The sequence below is a fragment of the Megascapheus bottae genome, unplaced genomic scaffold, assembly GCF_031878675.1.
Source record: "Megascapheus bottae isolate mThoBot1 unplaced genomic scaffold, mThoBot2.hap1 H_1, whole genome shotgun sequence".
Classification (NCBI taxonomy): domain Eukaryota; kingdom Metazoa; phylum Chordata; class Mammalia; order Rodentia; family Geomyidae; genus Megascapheus; species Megascapheus bottae.
In genome coordinates this window covers 993,133-1,010,904 of record NW_028327858.1, presented here as the reverse complement: position 1 = coordinate 1,010,904, position 17,772 = coordinate 993,133, and the positions used below count along the sequence as shown (strand labels likewise).

The 17,772-nt window shown below is 39.0% G+C and overlaps 1 protein-coding gene across 1 annotated transcript in view; it reads left to right on the top strand.

Moving 5' to 3' along the window:
- The window catches only part of LOC150038964 (voltage-gated delayed rectifier potassium channel KCNH1-like), a 141,188-nt gene that overhangs the window by 26,400 nt on the left and 97,016 nt on the right, over positions 1–17,772 (top strand). The window contains exons 3-4 of the mRNA XM_090328109.1: positions 3,682–3,788; positions 15,001–15,129. Of these exons, the coding sequence (XP_090184235.1) occupies positions 3,682–3,788; positions 15,001–15,129 (236 nt within the window). The remainder of the gene's footprint in view (positions 1–3,681; positions 3,789–15,000; positions 15,130–17,772) is intronic.

The following is a 17,772-nucleotide window of genomic DNA, read 5'->3' as shown; positions in this document are numbered from 1 at the left end:
TGAAGTTGAATCATTTCTCCCAACATGTTAAATCAAGAAATGTATCCACAAAGCCTGACAGACCAGTCATAATTTTCTGGTTCTCAAAATGATACTCTCCTATGCTAGGTCAGCAAAATGATTTTAGTTTGATGCAAAGTAGTAAATGCTTAGAAAATATCTTGATGATCTTAAAGATTAAGACTGACAATGGGAACATTTGATATTTGTCTCCCTATCTGTCAAAGATTTGGAAATTATGATTCTAAATGCAATGGAATCCTCTTAATGTGCTGTTTTCTGCCCGAGTGTCTGCACATGTACACATCTGCATCTTCACCTGCAGCTAGATTGCACATACATGACTGACAGATTCCGAGAGATAGCTTCACCTTTTAGTGTGACCTGAACAGCATGTCCTTATCTTTCTTTCTTCTTATTGGCTATAATTAGGCATGCCCGGGAAATCAGAAGAAATCACTGATTTCCAGCTTTTTAACTATCAGTTTTAAGCAACGTATTCAACGACTTGACTGTTATCTTTGTGTTATGTTCCTCATAGCTCGAGAATCAGTTTCTTTTCTTTTTTCATGAATTGTCATCACCTGTAATGTCCTCATTCATGTAAAAGGAAGCTTATACTTACCATTAAACAAAAAGGAGTGTTCAAAGCAGATGTGATTGTGAAGTTTACCATATGTGAAATATCCCAGTAGTGTAGGGATCTGATACCTTGTGAAATAAATAGCTATTGTGTATAACAATACTCATTTAGAGAGGCTGCTTATCTAGAAAACTAACTCACAAAGAAGAGGATGAATCTTTTTGTTCTAAGCAGGGATAATTTATTCCTGATTTATTCTATTTTTTTTCATCCAATGAACCCTGGTAGGCAGGTGCTCTACTAAATGAATCATGTTTCCAGACCTTTTTTGCTTTCATTCTTTTTTTTTAAAGCAGAGTAAGTTTATGTGAAATTAAAATGAATGCCATAAATAGAAAGTAGTAATGCTCTCTATTTGGAAAGGGCCCTCAAAGAAAGAAGATTCTTCTCAGATGTCAGTTACTGTACTATGGGCCTCTTCCACTATCTCCTTATTTTCAAGTAGGCTTTTTTTTGCCAGCATGGATGTTGATCCTCCTGTTTATGCTCCCTGTATAACTGAGATGATGGGTATGCATCACTGTGTTCAATTTTTCATTGGTTGACATGGGTAGGTTACCTACCCTCTTCCCCTCCTGGCCCCTGCCTCTTTCAAGTTTCCTGAGGAAATAAGATTACACCTATATCCCTATGCCTGGCTCTATTCTTTTAAAAATATTTGAACAGGCCGGGTTTTCTTTTTTCCTCATTTATAGGTCAAGAGTACAGTCCCAAAGCAGACTACAATATGAGAAACACACGAGAACAACCACAAACAATCACACCTCAGTGAGCTGAGGAAGGCCATAAAATAACAAAAGACACAAAGTCACAAAAGTCATAAAAAATATACACTCATAAAGTCAACAACTAGGGATTTTTTAAATAAGGTGCTGGATTTTGAAAGCTCTAGTGAGCCCAGTATCAAGCACAGTATAGTGCTTGACTTGATTCAACTTTAGGTCAGGAAATGGGATTAAGAAGCTCTGAGGTTCTTTGTAGCTGTGAATGTCCATGAGTTAAGATAAACTGAGCCTCTGATGTACAAAGATGTTCCTGTTTCTGTAATACCTCAGGCTTGAAGAGTGATTCCTGAAGCCCTTTCTTGCCTAAGGGGCTCCGGTGGTCAAGGTGTGCTTAAGGCCCATGGGTAGAGGTCAGGGAACTGGACTTTCCCGCTCCATTGAGAGATAGCTTTTTGCTCTTGAAGTTCATACTGAGCAAAAAAAAGCTACAAGGCAGTGTCTAGCGCCATGATTTATTCGTAGTGGAGGATCTATTCCTTTCCCCAGGACAAACTCTAATCCTTCAGGTCATAGTCAGTGTAGGACCCAAGAAAAATGGACAGTCCTAGTTTTCCTGCCTTTGTTAGAATCATAGTTAGTAGATATAGCTCAAAAAAAATCCTGAGCTTTACTCTGGCTCTCTTTTTACAAACATGTTGCATATTTCCTTCCTTAGACTATTTTTCTGTAAACTTGAGCAGTGTGGAGATAGATTCATTATAAAAATACATGATTTTATTCTCTAAGTTTTCTTGACAGGATGGGACAGGTAAAAGAAATGTGAAGATAGTAAATGAATGTCTATTTTTTTTTGCCAGTCCTGGGCTTAAGCTCAGGGCCTGAGCACTGTCCTTGGACTTTCTCAAGGCTAGAGCTCTACCACTTGAGCCTCAGCACCATTTCTGGCTTTTTCTAAGTATGTGGTACTAAAGAATAGAACCCGGGTCTTCGTGCATGCTAGGCAAGCACTCTACTACTAGGCCAAACTCCCGGCCCATGAATATCTATTTCTTTAGTTATGTCTTGGTGTTTAGAACATCAAATTGTTCTTTCTTTGATGATTTTTTCTTTTTTATTGTAATTACTAGAAAGGTTACATTATATTCACCAGATAGAAGGTGTATTACTTCACAATCATTGCTATCCCTTCTCATGTTTTTGTCCCCATTTCCCTCCTCCTCCCCCACCTCCTCCCCTCATCCATTTCAAATAAACATATATACCACATATCCTTGATGAATTTTTGTGCCCTTCATTCCTTCCCATTTCCTTCTCATTTTGTTAGAAAATAGAAGAGGACAAATCTGTGATGTGAATTTACTTAGCCATCTTCGCTAGAACTCTCCCGGAGATGTGTTTCTAAAATGGAATCTGCTTATATTTCTCCTTTGTTTTAAAACCTTCTCATGTCTTCCAGTTGCTTTGATACGACAGTTGAGATTATCTCACGTGGTGTGTAATACATCGTCTCCATCAGCCCCTGCCTACTTCTTTATGTATTGATTGCAAAATTTCCCTTCTAGTCATACTGAACTGATTTACATGCAGGCTGTGGAATTAATCAGACTTGCTTCTGTGCTTGGACCCATGCTCATCTTCTGTTTGGGATTTGTTTCTTCCTTTTCTCAGCTAATTCTCCTTTGTTCTGGTTTTTTTTTGTGCCCATCCTGATGCTTGAACTCAGGGTCTGGGTGCTGTCTCTAAGATATTTTGCTCAAGGCTAGTACTGTACCACTTGAGGTATAGCTCTACTTGCAGCATTTGGTGGAGATAAAAGTCTCACAGACTGTCTTGCCTGGGCTGGCTGCAAAACTGTGATCTTTACATCATAGCTAGGGTTTGTAGACATGAGCCACGGACACTTGGCCCCCTGTTTTTTAGATTGCCTTTGTTCTTACTTTGAGTAATCCTTCTCAGGCCCACAGAGTGTTCTGTGCCTGTGCTATGAGTGCCGTTCTGTAGCATTAGTCATGTTAATTATTAGTACTTTTTAGTGTATGTTTCTTACTAGACATATTTTTGGAGGGCAAGGATAGAATCTTTTTCATAGTTAAATCAGTAAGTCTTGTTGATCAATACATGTTTTTACTGGGCTTATGCATGCATGTGTGTGTGTGTGTGTGTGTGTGTGTGTGTGTGTGTGTGTGTGTGTGTGTGTGTTCTACAGTACATATCACCATGCTGGATATTGAGTAGGACCAATATTTAACAACTGCTTATAGAATAATAAATACCTGTTGATTTGCTAACTTGAAGTCTTTGGTTGATTTGCAGTTTTATGTATGGTGAGCTGACTGATAAAGATACAATTGAAAAAGTGCGGCAAACCTTTGAGAATTATGAGATGAATTCTTTTGAAATTTTGATGTACAAGAAGAACAGTGAGTATTCCATTAAAACCATTCTCAGCCATACTTTTATGTATTTGGAATAGTGGAATATCTCTCCCACTTCTTTTGCTGTCTTGTGTTTATTGCCCTCTCATCAATGAAATGTAGTTAGCTGATTGTCACTAAACAATTAGGACTTGATCTGTTGTCAGAGTTATTGCTTTCTCATTGGTTTACTTATGACTTCTTCCCGGGGGAGGGAAGAGGTGGGGAAAAAGCTATGTCTATTCCATCTTTTTATTTATCATCCATAGCCCCTTATATAGTAAGTAACACCCCTAGTAGCTTCATTAAGAGTTTGTGATAAATGTTGTCCTAATGGCCTCAGAAGATACTCTTGATAGCAATGCATTGTCAGCTTGTGTTTGTTTTGGTTATAATGACTTCCACCAAGAATGTCAATGAGATTTTTAGGTCAATAGTCATACTCAGGTATAAAATGTGCTTCTCGTTGGAGATAGCTAAACCAATAAACATGGAAAGGAACCATGTGGGACTAGAAAGATTCTAAGAGTATTGAACAGTACTTTATTTCTGCTTTAAAAATACTATTTTTTTGCAAAAATAAATCCAATTCTTTTTATATAGGGCTGACTGGTAAGCTATTGATTCAGTAGAATATTTCCAGAGTGGTCCAGATAGCATCTGGAAAGTGTTTATTTGATGGCATTCAGATTTGAGTGATGTTTTGCTCTGGAAAGCAAAGGGTATATGCTGCTTTTATCTCCCCTTTTCCCCCTGTCTGAAGTGTTGGAGCAGGCATCTGAGAGGACCATTTATCTGGTGGCTTGTTTTGTGAGAGATGAGTTTTAGCTGTCATCAAGTCCAAGGGGACAGTGTGTGTATGTAGGTTTTGCCTTGCTTGAATGTACTTACCCAAGCAACAGATCTTTCCCTGCCCTACTCTTAGCTATTGGAGTAATGAGGTAAAAGACCGGGAGGGAGTCCATAGTGGTTCTTTTACCATGGGGGAACCCAGTACCAAGCAACAGCTCTTTCCAGCAGCCTGTGCACAATGGGATTTTTCATGGGGAAGGCATGGGCACACATGCCCTGAGTTAACAGAGGGAGTGAATGGTTTTCCACATGGGTAACTTTATGTACTGAACAATGTGACTTTCCTCATGCCACAGAATACTATTGGGGTAGGTGTCTCACATAAGGAATGTCTTGCAGTCAGGTGACAGTGGTTCATTTCTGTCTCCTAACTACTCAAGAGGTTGTGATCTGAGGACTGTGGTTTGAAGCCAATCCAGGCAGTAAAGTCTATGAGCCTCATATGCCTAACGAACTGGTCAGAAAAAACCGAAAATAGATCTGTGGCTCAGTGGTAGAGCACTAGCCTTGAGCAAAAAGAAGCCCAGGGACAGTACCCAGGCCCTGAGTTCAAGCCCCTGGACCCTGAACACAAACAAACAAGAATGCCTTGTATTTATATTTTACTTCTAAGTCTCACTAGACTGTGCGTTGAACTTGCCCAAATTTAATTATACTCATTTGTAACAAAAGGCATCAAACATAATTTGAATAGTAATTTCCCTTTACCATTTTCTCTAGTGGGCATGTGTCCTAGAGGAAGTAGGAAATGGTAGAGAAGACTTAACTGGTTTCCAACTGTCTCTGAACTATGTAGGTCATGTACTGGAAATGATTCTGGCATTGGAAGCTCAGTATTTTAAGAAGACAACTATCCATGGAAACCAACTAGTTCAATCTATGGGCTGTACAACCAGCATCCATCCCCTCTGTGGTGGTTGTAGTGGTGTTTCGGAGGGACTAATGGAAGTCTCCAGCATCATATGTCAACCTAGCAGAGTGCTGTCATTTGTGATGGATGTTAAATCTTTCCAAGAGTAATTTCATTTGCACATGGCCCTTAACCTTAGTTTTTTTTTTTTTTTTTTTTTTGCCAGTCCTGGATTGAACTCAGAGCCCGTCCTTGGGCTTTCTCAGGGCTAGAGCTCTACCACTTGATCCATAGCATCATTTCTGGCTTTTTGTATGTATGTGGTACTGAAGAATCGAACCTGGGTCTTCATGCATGCTAGGGAAGCACTCTAACACTAGGCCAAATTCCTGGCCCCTACCTTAGTCTTTAACTTTAGAAAGAAAACTTTATGTGGGGTATAATTTGATACTTTTTCATTCTTTCTGAGCAGCAGTGGTACATACACGTAATCCTAGTTTCTCAGAAGGCTGAGATCTGAGGATTTCAGTTTGAAGTCAGCCCAGGCAGGAACGTCAGTTAACACCAAGATGCTGTGGGTCAGGTGGTACAGTGCTACCCTTGGGCAAAGCTCAGGGACAGTTCCTAGGTCCTGATGCTGTACGCTCTGTGAGGTAGCTATGGCTGAAAATCAAATTCCTCATTGGATCTCATATTGAGTCAAGGTTTTATATACAGTGTGGCCATTTTTGTTAGTCTAAATGTGGACACAAGACATGCTCAACACATAGCGTAGGCCAAGTGCAAAGCAGTTGGTGGTTTTCTTGCTAAACCTTCCATGTATGCAGGTCTTAAATTGCATCTATGCTAGGAAGGAACATCTCTTCATAGTTTACACAGATGGTCCAATGGGCCAGCAGAGGCGAGCTATGAGATAACTTTGTACATAAAATATGAGGCATGAAATCCAGGAAATGAAATCCAGCTTCTTAGAAAGCTGATCGTTACCTGTCACCCTCCTTCTAATCTCTCATCCTCTCCTGAAAAATACAGAAACTTTACATTATTTGAAAAGCCTTGGAATTATACAATTGCATTGGCGGTTTTTGTTGATCAGCTATATAAAACAATAGGCTTATTGCCAGGAATAGAGGTATAAAAAGACACATGCAATGTCTGCTCTTACAACACTTGCAGCCCAGCATCCATAGTACACAGCTGTAAGTACCTTGATGGTGACATTGTTACCCGATCAGTAATGCTTCAGGGTAGAGGTCTCTTAAAGGGAAGAGGCTTCTGCCTGGCCCTTGGGTACTGAATTTGTGATGTTACTGAAGAAAAGGAATTTTAGAACACATAGAGGTAGAGACCAAGAAAGTTACTAATAAAGCAAAGCAAAGGCAAGATAGAAAGATGGAAGATAGGATACAACCAAGAACACAAGTGCAGGCACATCTGATGACAGGGTAATAATGGCTCTAACATCACAGGTATTTATGGTGAAAAAGTAGGTTGGGGAGGGAGTTTAACTCAAATTTACCCTAGGCTCAGTGATCCTCTTTGGTCTGGCACTTGGCATACTTCTTAATTCTTCCTATTAGACTGTTCAATTGGGACCAGAGATTTTAAGGTTGGCCTGCTCACCAAACTGGGATCTTTGATGTCTAAGCATTGATTAAAAAATGGATGGATTTTTCCATACATTCCTTTCAAGATACATGTCCATCATTGCGATAAGTATTTTTAAACATGTATTGGAACCAGAGGAGTCATTTTCTCTAGTGTTCTTCCCTTCCCTGGGTAAGTGCCCTAAAAATATCCTTGCTCACAGCTGGGAGGGGTAGGAGGGAGGGAAAGGGGAACAAAAACATGAGAAGAGGCATCAAGGTTTCAGAAATAATGTACCCACCACCTGACGAACATAACTGTAACCCCTGTATACATTATTCTGGCAATAAAAGAAAAGAAAAAATATCCTTTCTCAACCCCAAAGCATACTAATTAGCTAGGCAAACAGACAAGGTCAGTAGGTGAGACATTACTCCTGTCCCTTTAAAACATAAACATTATAGTTTATGAGGAAGTATAAGGCTTAAAGTAAAGGAAATTGTGCCTGTGTGTTTTAAATAGAGCTATGCATTAATATAGTGTTGTCTGTGAATTCCTAGGCAAAGAGTATCCCTGGATGATGAGGTGCATGTATAAAGGTCAGTAGAAGAGAGAGGGCACTGAAGACTCATGAGACACACGGCAATGCTTTTGAGACTGTGATGTTCACTTGTGAATAGCAACACATGAATCTATCAGGTGACTCTGGGGCAGAGTCTGAAGTTTTGTTCCCAAGTGCTCCATATCACACTCCTGAGTAGCCAGGACAGGAAGCAGTCCAGGGAAGATTGGCTTCCATGCCTACAAGGTGTGAGCCTTTCACAGCTGTATCCCTTGGACTCAATGCACTGCCTGATATTTATGAAGTATTCCATCAAAATTCACAGCCTAAATAAACACATAAACACATGAGGCTGGAGAGATTGGGAAGGGCAAAGTTAAAGAATCTGCTAACAGTTTCTTTGTTTAAAAAGTTTTTAGTGCTCATCAGATTAAATTATCTTTGTCTTTCTTATCCACTTAAAATGACCTCTCTTAATGTTAATTGTTCAGATTTAAGATCATGTATGTTACTTAGTTTTAGTTATTTTGTTTGAATTGATATTCTAAAACATTGTTTTGGTTTTTTCTCCAGTTCTCATTCTTTAGGTTTTGCAAGGGCATTCTTTAATATATGCAAGGATTAATAAGCATTAATGCGTGTCTTATCTTTTGGGGACTTAGGAGTTATTAGCAGAAAGCTTCAGTGGTATGGTTAGGAATGTGTATAGGATATATTATTTCATAACTTCAGTGATGGATTATTTGAAAGGTATCTATCTTTTGGTGTTTCTGTAGGAGAGTTTTGATGCATTTTATAATATTAGTTACCTATAGTAGGCTATATAGTTTTCTTACATCAGTGGTAGCTAACAATAATGAGCCAGTTCAGTCACGATATGCTTGACCACTCTGTGTTAGTCCATAGAATTTTCAGCTTTCACATAAGAAAATCTAGACGTTTCAGCCTTGAGTAAAAGTAGTACACCCTCTGACCAATACTCCCTTGCATGTGACTCTACATAATTTGTGGTGTGGCTGCTAGCCCAGCCTTTGGGAACACTGGATCAGCTTTCCAGTTTGAAAAGCCCAGGAACACCATCTTCTGATTGTTCTGCTGAGCTAGTACTTATGGGCAAAGCTGCAGGCCAAGAGTTCATTGATTACCTGTGGTAGGCTTAGCCCTGGGCCAGATCCTCTGAGCCTCTGAGATATAGGCGGTCTAGTAGTGAAGATAAATCTAGGAGGTAAACAATAATATTTTTCCTATTTATAAATGGCTTTCTTTTATATTTCTCCCCCCTCCATGGAAGGAACTGCTCAATTATGTGATAGATATTAATCCTAAATCATGCACGTAGTAAAGACAATTTATTTTTTCTCTTTATTTATGTAGATCTGTTTATTTGGTGTTATTGAGGACCCAATCCTTGAATATGCTAGACAAGTACTGTATCAATCAGCTGCATCTGTAGCTCCTTTTATCTTTTAAAGGACTTAAAAATCATATAGGAATGACATTTTTTTCCTGTCAGTATTTTCCTTTATGGTCTTGAACTTTATAGTATACTCAGGAAGCACTTTAATTAAATCAGTGAATTATAAATTAAATATGTAAAATTTGGGTTCCAATTTATCATCCAGTTGCTTATTTAGAATGATTTGCTAAATAACCTGGCTCTTCTTTTCTGGTTTGAAATCCTTTGTCTTTCACAGGCCAAATTCCCACACATGGATGGGTTTGTTTCTGTCTGGAATTCCTTTTGAATTTGATTCAGTTACTTGTTCACTTGGGTTCCTGGTATTAACAAGGGAGTTGATATCACTGTAGCTCTTCTACTTGTAGATTTGTGAGAAGTAGATCTTAGCATGTCAGGGCCTGGATCCGTTGTGAATGGTCAATAAGTGATTACTGTCACTATCATTGTTGCTTGTTTGGAGAATAGTACCAATGACTCTAAATTATGTCAGTAGATACATGCTGCCGTTATTGATTCCCCCAAAATTTCTTGGCTCTTGTAATACCTTTATTTTTCTATTTGAATTGATTTTGAGTCCAACAAACCCTGGGGAAAACCCCCAAAAGCACAATGAAGTATCTGACTGAAGTTGCATTAGATCTATAAAATGGGGAGGTTTTGCTTCCTACAAAATTGAGTTTTCTCATCTACACCCAGTGCAATTATTTCCCTTTATTTAGGTTTTGTTTTATGCCCTTTAACTACATTGAAACCTAAGCATTGATTTTTCTTGCATTTCGTTTGATATGATTTAGATGGGCTCTTTCTCCTCAGATAAAGCAAAGTCTCAGTAAATACTTTGAGATATATTCCTCTGTAAGTAATTCAAACTACTCCACGAGGTAAGAAGGGTGAGGAGGTGTATTTTTTCTTATTACTTTAAAAAATATCTTGAAATAGTTGTACAAAAAGGTATCAATTCAACATGTCAGTTTGTGAGAATCTATTATTCTTATTCTTATTAGTCTTTAAATAGTATACAAAAGAGTTGCCATTTAACAACGCAGTTTCTGACTATAATGCATCTGGACTAGTGTCTCACCCATTCCTCCCAACCCATCCAGAAAGGGGCTTTTTGATATCATAGATGAAGAATTTAAAATGGCTGAACAATGGTGACTTATACTACTCAGAAGGCTGAGATCTGAGGGTCACAGTTCAAAGCCAGCCTGGACAGGAAAGTTCTTGAGACTCTCATCTCCAATTAACTACCAAAAATGCTGGAAATGGAGTTATAGTGCAAGTGATAGATAGCCTCAAACAAAATAGCCCAAGAACAATGCTCTTGCCCTGAATTCAAGCCCTAGGACCTTCATAAGAAAAAAAATAACAATAAAATGAATAAAGAAAATAAGTAGTATTAAAAACTTACAGTACAATGTGTATATTTGTACTTAACCTTAAATCTATTATCTGTATTTTAGAAATGAGAGATCACTATTGCAGTCCCTCAAGCCAAGCCAAGCCACACAGCAAATGAAGGGAAAGAGCTTTATCCTGGGCGTTGGGATGTCAGTTCGGATGTTCTAATGTCCGATGGCCATTACCGCTTCCTGGTATTATCTTTGTCTATCTGTATTTGTCATCTTTTCTTATTAAAATTGACCCTAGGTTGACCGGTCTGTTCCTTTCAAGTCTAGTTTCTGAACCACTCACAGTGGCTTGGCAGTATGCATCCTTCCCAAGAGCCAAGCACTGTGGCTTGGTTGATTCTGTTGCTATTGAATGTGGCCTCAATGCTATTATAGAGGCCTATTATAGAGAGGAAGCCTGGGGTAGGAGAATGATTGATAGATGCTCACAATTCTTTCATATTTCTGAGCCTTGTACCCTGTTATCAGGACGTCAGGACTGAGGAATGCCAAAGCCAGGTTAGGTTGTAGGGTTCATTATTATATTCCCTAAGGGAGTTATCTTAGAGATGAGAATCTGAGTGACTAGGAAGAGGTGACTGACCTGGTATTTCCTTCCCTTTCAGCATCCTTAGCCTGGCAAAAGCCTTTCCCCAGCAACCGCCTCAGCATCTGCCATTGGTAGTGTTATTAGATGCTGGGTGCTTCCTGGATTTGTATATTGATCTTCCTTAAATAGAGGCTTTACTACTGACTCTTGTTATTTTTGTAGAAATAGTACATCAGGTGCTGGCTTTTCTGTCTTTCCATAGTGGATGCTGTGTGTAAAGGCAGAACTTTTGCTTGATCTTTTTGGTTTTCCATTTGTGTGTGAATGAGTGTGTACTGTTTGTGCATTTTGATGGGATAGACATGCTGCAGAGTCTGGGTTGAGAGGGACCTCTGAGGGCCACCTATCCAGTCTCCACTGACACAAAGTCATTGTCAGCTGAGGATGGTTTCTGGGTGTCCTTAGGGCATCTAGAGGAGGTGGGAGAGAAAGTAGATGGGTGGATATCTGGGCTCTAGGCAGTTCACTTTCACTTGAGGCAACTGTTTCATATATTGAAATTGGGATAAAAATACTCCACTTTTAAGAGGAAAGTTTGTAATTATTGACCTGTGCCACCCAGGTGACACTCATGTTCTCTTCTGGAAGAGTTTCAGAATATTGAAGTCATTCTACTTGTGTTACCACACAATTTGGGTGAGGGTGATTGGGGATAATGACACTGGACCCAGATGTCTGTCTGCGAAACACAGCAAGTATCTCTAAGGGCCAACCCATCAAAGTCGTTGAACATTCCATGGTGGTGCTTCCTGGAGTGGCCTGATGAGATGGCCTCATGTGACATTCTGCATATAACTACATTAGGCACCATTGGGCTAGCTGCACAGGATGCTTGAGACAGAGAAAGTAGAATGGGTCTCTGCTCTGGAATGGATCATGATCTACTTAAGGAAATAATTCTCAGTTAAGATTTGAGGAGGGCAATGCATAGCACTTTCCTTCTTGTCCATAATCACAACGAACCGAAGCATAGGAAACAGGATAATAGAGGTTAAAGTATCCCTACATATGATGAATGACACTGGTCCTGTAGAGTTGTGTAAATTTGTCGAGAATATGTCTCTGGAAATGAATCCTCCTCAAGATAGATAGATTCATCTATCTTGTAAGAGTTGCATTGGAGAGCTGCAGGCTCCCCTTCCACCAGCCATCACTCCTGCCCTAAGCTTTCCCTCCTAATCCTTATAGAATGGAGGAGTGGGTAGAACAAAGACGATGTCCAGTTCTGGGCTCCTAAACTATAAACTTAAGGAAAAAAGCCTTAGAGTGTTGCATTAAAAGATGTTCTTCCAGAAGAAAATACTAGATCAGGGAAAAGGAAGTTTCTTCCATCAACAAGCCCTCATGGTCAGCCCAAGATGAACTCGAAGGCAATATATGCCAACGATATGAACTTTTTGGTACATAACACATATTTAAGTATAGAAAGAGAATGATCAGAGTGTTTGATTAAAAAACATCTCCAGAGAGGGCAGTGGCTTCAGTTTGGTGGAGAGAAGTATCAAGTTCAAACAGATTGGCTGGTTAAAATGGGGAGAGTTCAATTATGAGTTCGAACTGTGGAAACAAAAGAAAGGCCTCCCGATATGACTAATACCGTGGCTTTCACGATGTCAGAGACAGAGATGCGAGTTAGCATCATCAACCCAGTAGTTGGAATATAAAGATTACATGGCACAGTCCCAGATGCACAAGTCCCCAGGCATCAGGCCCAGATGCTCTGCTCTGCAGGGTGGGAGTGAGGGCTCTAGCAAGATAAGACTCCTGGTATTGGAAATCATGAGAGAAGGTCCTGATTTATTACTTGTTTGATAAATTAGCTGCATTTTCTGGGTTTCCTTTGAAAAATAACTACACAAAGGATTCTTTGGAACAACAACAATGAAAAGATTTTCAAAATTTTTTAGCCTTTTTAATGTCTTACCAGCTAGGATACGTCAGAAAGCTGTAAGGGGGCAGGCCCAATGGTTGTGATTTTTGTTGTTTTGTTTTGAGTTTTTTGTTGTTTCCTTGAAAATGCTTGCAAAAACTACAGAAATTGAGGAGGAGGAACGAGGAAGAAAAGCAATACAGATTTCGCAAAACTGGTTAATTTAAAGATCATGACTTGATTTTAAAATGCTGTGTATGATTCTTTAAAATGGTGGATTGTGTTTTTCTTTTAAAACATGTTTTTCTTTTTTTCCATATCTTTTTTATTGTAATTAATAGAAGGGTTACATTTGCCAGATGGAGGGTGCATTACTTCATATACATTGATACCCTTTCTCATGTCTTGGTCCCCATTTCCCTCTCCCCCACCCCCACCCTCATCTTGTTTTCCCCCCTTTCCTATCCAATTTCAAATAATCAAATACGCATATATCCAATATACTGTAACAATATGAATAACCAAGGGACAGCTAAAGAGATGAGAGATAACATAGTACATTAAGGACAACAATCACTCATTATATGGCTTTTTAAAACATGTTTTTCTTAGGGTGACATAATGTGTTGATTTTCTTAGAGTATCTAGCAACTGACAGCTGAAATTATTCAAAGGGAATTTAAGAAGACAATGAAAATTAACTTTGGATGTACATACCGATAATCAAGATTTAAGAAGGAAGAATTTCCATTTGATTTATTTGTTGTCTGAACATACTTTAAAGATGTTTCCTACTTATGTGTTAATAAATGGTGTGTCTAATTCTGTAAGTTAGTTCTTGTCGAGGTAGATCGGCTAATTCTAATGCTTTTCAGAGATGTCTGTCCAGAGTTTGCTGTAACTGTAGGGTAGAGAAAGAGGCCCAGGTGACTTCTGGGAACTTATCTCCAAAATTCATTGACTTGTCTGTTCTATATCTTATAATTTATATGACAAACACAGTTCCTAGAACACAGGAAACTGTCTAATACTTAGCCACGTGGTGAAATAGTTACTGGATTTTTATTCAAAATGGTTATGAAGTATATGCAAAAATCATCACATTGTTATCAAGTTCTTATCTGCTAGATGCTGTTTATTAGCTGAGGTATAAGAAACTACGTAGGGACTAACATGTTACAGCTCTGTGTCTCATTTAATTTTATATCACAAAATAAATAGGCCCTCCTTGCTGTGAAGTCCTCCATGGATAGAAATGTTTAATTACTTTTTTATATGAAGCAAGAGAAATTCAGCCATAGAGAAGTCAATCAGATGTGTTTTGCTGCCTGTCTCCTTGTATGGAAGAGGGAACTGCCTAGAAAGACCTTGTTTGTCCTCTACTTTCGCTAAGGATGAGGTTAAACATTCATTGAACTTCCTAAGGCATGAATGGGATCACAGCCCAACTTGGAATCTTTTTCCGGGGAGGCTTTGCTAGGTGAATCCTGGGACATTCCTCGATGTCTTTCCATTTGCCACTTTTAATTTCAGGATATAGAAGGGTAGTTTCTGGTTTATGTTTATTTGAACATATGGGAAAGTCAATGGACTTGCTGATATGGACTTCTCTACCTTGGGGCCCTTTAACAATGGACAGAGTATGAAACTTGAACTTGCATGGTCTTTTTTTTCCCCCATGGTTGACAGTGCCTGAATTCTTTACTATTTACCATGGGGTCTCAGGTAAGTCTTTAAATCGCCATACTTAAATTTCTTTTATGGGAATTCAAACCTCTTTCCTATCTTATGAAGGTTAAGAGCTCAGAACTTGCCACATTATTTGAACAGAAGAAAATCCCCACTGAGTTTTCACTGTAAAAGTTTTTATTTCAGAAAGAGAAAGAAATTAATGGTATAATACATTGGCACCTGAAGGGGTGAGGCCATTTTAAAAAATGAATTAATGTTGGTACCTATTCATCCCCAAGCTTTTGTTTCCATAGTCCCTCCAATGAGAATGCAAATTACTGACCAATCTTTTAATATTCCTTTCAGGGACACCTGTGTGGTTCTTTGTGAAAATTGCTCCAATTCGCAATGAACAGGATAAAGTGGTTTTATTTCTTTGCACTTTCAGTGACATAACTGCTTTCAAGCAGCCAATTGAGGATGATTCATGCAAAGGTTTGTAATTCTGATTTGTACAAATGCATTTTTTACCTTTATTTTCCTTGACTGTAGCTTTTGCTATAGAGAATTTAAGGTTGCCAAGGCAATCTGCACAAAGATCAAAATTTAAGCTTGAATTTGTATTGGATAAAGTATTGTGCCATTTTTTTAGTATATTAAGGGAAGAGAGGTATCTGAGGCATCTGGTCTACTGTAGACCTTTGAAATTTAACCCTTTCTAATGAGGGATTGAGAAAAGCAGTTGGGAAAATGCGGTATTTGTCAGAGTCTTTTCATGTTCCCACCTGGTAAATGTTAGTGACCCAAATTGGGCCTGGTCTGGCCATATTCACTGGACTTATCATATACAAACTGGCTTAGAGCTGGATGAGTTCTATCACTTCAAGATTGTTATAGTACATGTTACCACATCTCTACATCTGGGGTTAACTTGATGAAGTCTGTGGGTGGTTAATTCATTGTGGACATGGAATTATTGAGGCCAGGGTCTTGAGTGACATTTCTACAGGGGGTCATTTAATCAGCTCCATAACTGCAGCTTGGAGACATATCATATGCATGGAGTGTTTAAATACCATTTGGAAATCCAGGAAAGGAGATGACAGGATTTCTGCAATAAGCCCAGAAGGAGGGGGTCCAGCTTCCTGGGACATAATATATTTAGGGATTTGGGATCAAGTAGTTCCATATTCCTATTTCATATCTGTCTTCCATAGCTTCATGACCACATGATTAGGAGCTGTTTCATGTGGCAGGGATAGCTGGTTTGGGGTTGATTTTCTAGAACTATCCAAAACACCACTCCTGTGGTTTTTTTCAGAGATTCAGCAGAGAGATGAAAAGAAGAGAGTATAGGGGATAGTTAAAAATGTATGTAATATTCAGGATGTGACCAAGTTTGGTTGTTAAATGGGCATCACAGGAAGATGTAAAAACCATTATGTGGATGTCTTCAAAGGCCTTGAAGGTATTTTAAATCCTGGCACATTTAGAGACTTAGGTTTTTAGAGTTTGGAACATGGTGTTGGGTATACCAGTGCATCCTATTCTTTTATAGTTTCCCTCCCCCCCTCCGCCCCCAGAGCTGAGGACCAAACTCAGGGCCTTGCACTTGCCAGGCAAGGGCTCTTCCACTGAGCTAAATCCCCAACCCCTGGATTCTATTCTTTTTTCAAGTGTCTGATGGCTGAATATAAATCAGTTTCATCCTGCAAAGGCAGACTTTGAAGATTACACAGATGCAAAGTTTCTTAACTAGTGTTCCAGAATCCTAAGTCTCGCTTGCAAATTTGTGTCTGATTTGAAAGTTTCTCAGTGAAACAGGTGACTCATTTATCAAGTGTCATCATTTTATCATATAGAAGAGCCCCCTTGTTTAGAACAATAAACTCATGAGTAATGTTTGTTACTGTTTGCATATGTTGGTTATTCATGGGGGAAATTCCTTATTGGTGAATATTATTTTTAAGGTAGTTGGGTATTTTGTGACTTATTTGTTTACAAGTTTTCTCTTAGAAGAGAGAGGAAAATGTTCCTCATTTGCCATGCCAGTGTTTCCAACTGAGTCTCATGAAATCTGAAAGAAGAGATAGAGTGATGTAGTGAGGTTCTCTCAGGTTCATTAATTTGCTTCTGTGATGAATCATTGCAGATAAGAATTTTGGTAATCTCTCTCTCTCTCCCCCCATCTCTCTGTCTCTATCACTTGTATTTATCAGACTCTTTAGCCAAGATATTCTTCTTGCAAAGTATTAATTCCTTTTATCAATGAAGTAATATGACTAACATGTAGCTTCATTTATTAAACAAATTTAGAAGCCAGGCACGGTGGCTCATGCCTGTAATCCTAGCTACTCACAAGAGTGAGATCTGAGGATCCAGATTCAAAGCCAGCCTGGGCACTAAAGACCATGAGACTCTTATCTCTAATTATCCACTAGAAAACCAGAAGTGGTGCTGTGACTTCAGGAGTAGGGTGACGAGCTCAGGGACAGTGCCCAGCCCCAGAGTTCAAGCCCCAGAAAAGAAATTAGAACATCCTTCCATACATATAATTTGGCCCTCTATGTAAGAATTCTACTAGTGGACTAAGTTTGCTGTCTCCTCAAAGATATAAATTTATATGACAGTCCTTATCCAAAGCTATGGCAGATACCTTATAGCTCTTCTCTCTTGTCATGTCACCTTGCCCCTGGCCTACTTTGATTTGGTGGTCTGTTTAGGGCAAAGTCACATTTCCTAATAGTGGTGGAAGAACATGATAGTTCACAGACCTTGTTAGTTGTAAATTATAAACTTCAGTTCTGGCTGCAAGGACTGAATCTAGAATGGAAACTGTGCTGCCATATGGCTGGATTATTCTGGCTTGACATCTCTTCTTGGAGGTACTCTTAGGGGTTCATTTCTAGCTGAACCAGCTGGATTTGCAGTACAGTGCCTCTGTCAGCATTAAGTATCTTAAGAGTCTTGCTGACCCAGGCTTGTTTAGAACTCACTTTTGAAATGAAATGGAAGAGTGGATGTTCTATAACCCCAGGAAATTACCAAATAATTGATCTTTGGCATATTCTCTAGGACTGTTTTGCTATCACCAGATTTAGCTCTTTAAGTCAACTGTGCTCAAATTGTCTTTAAAAA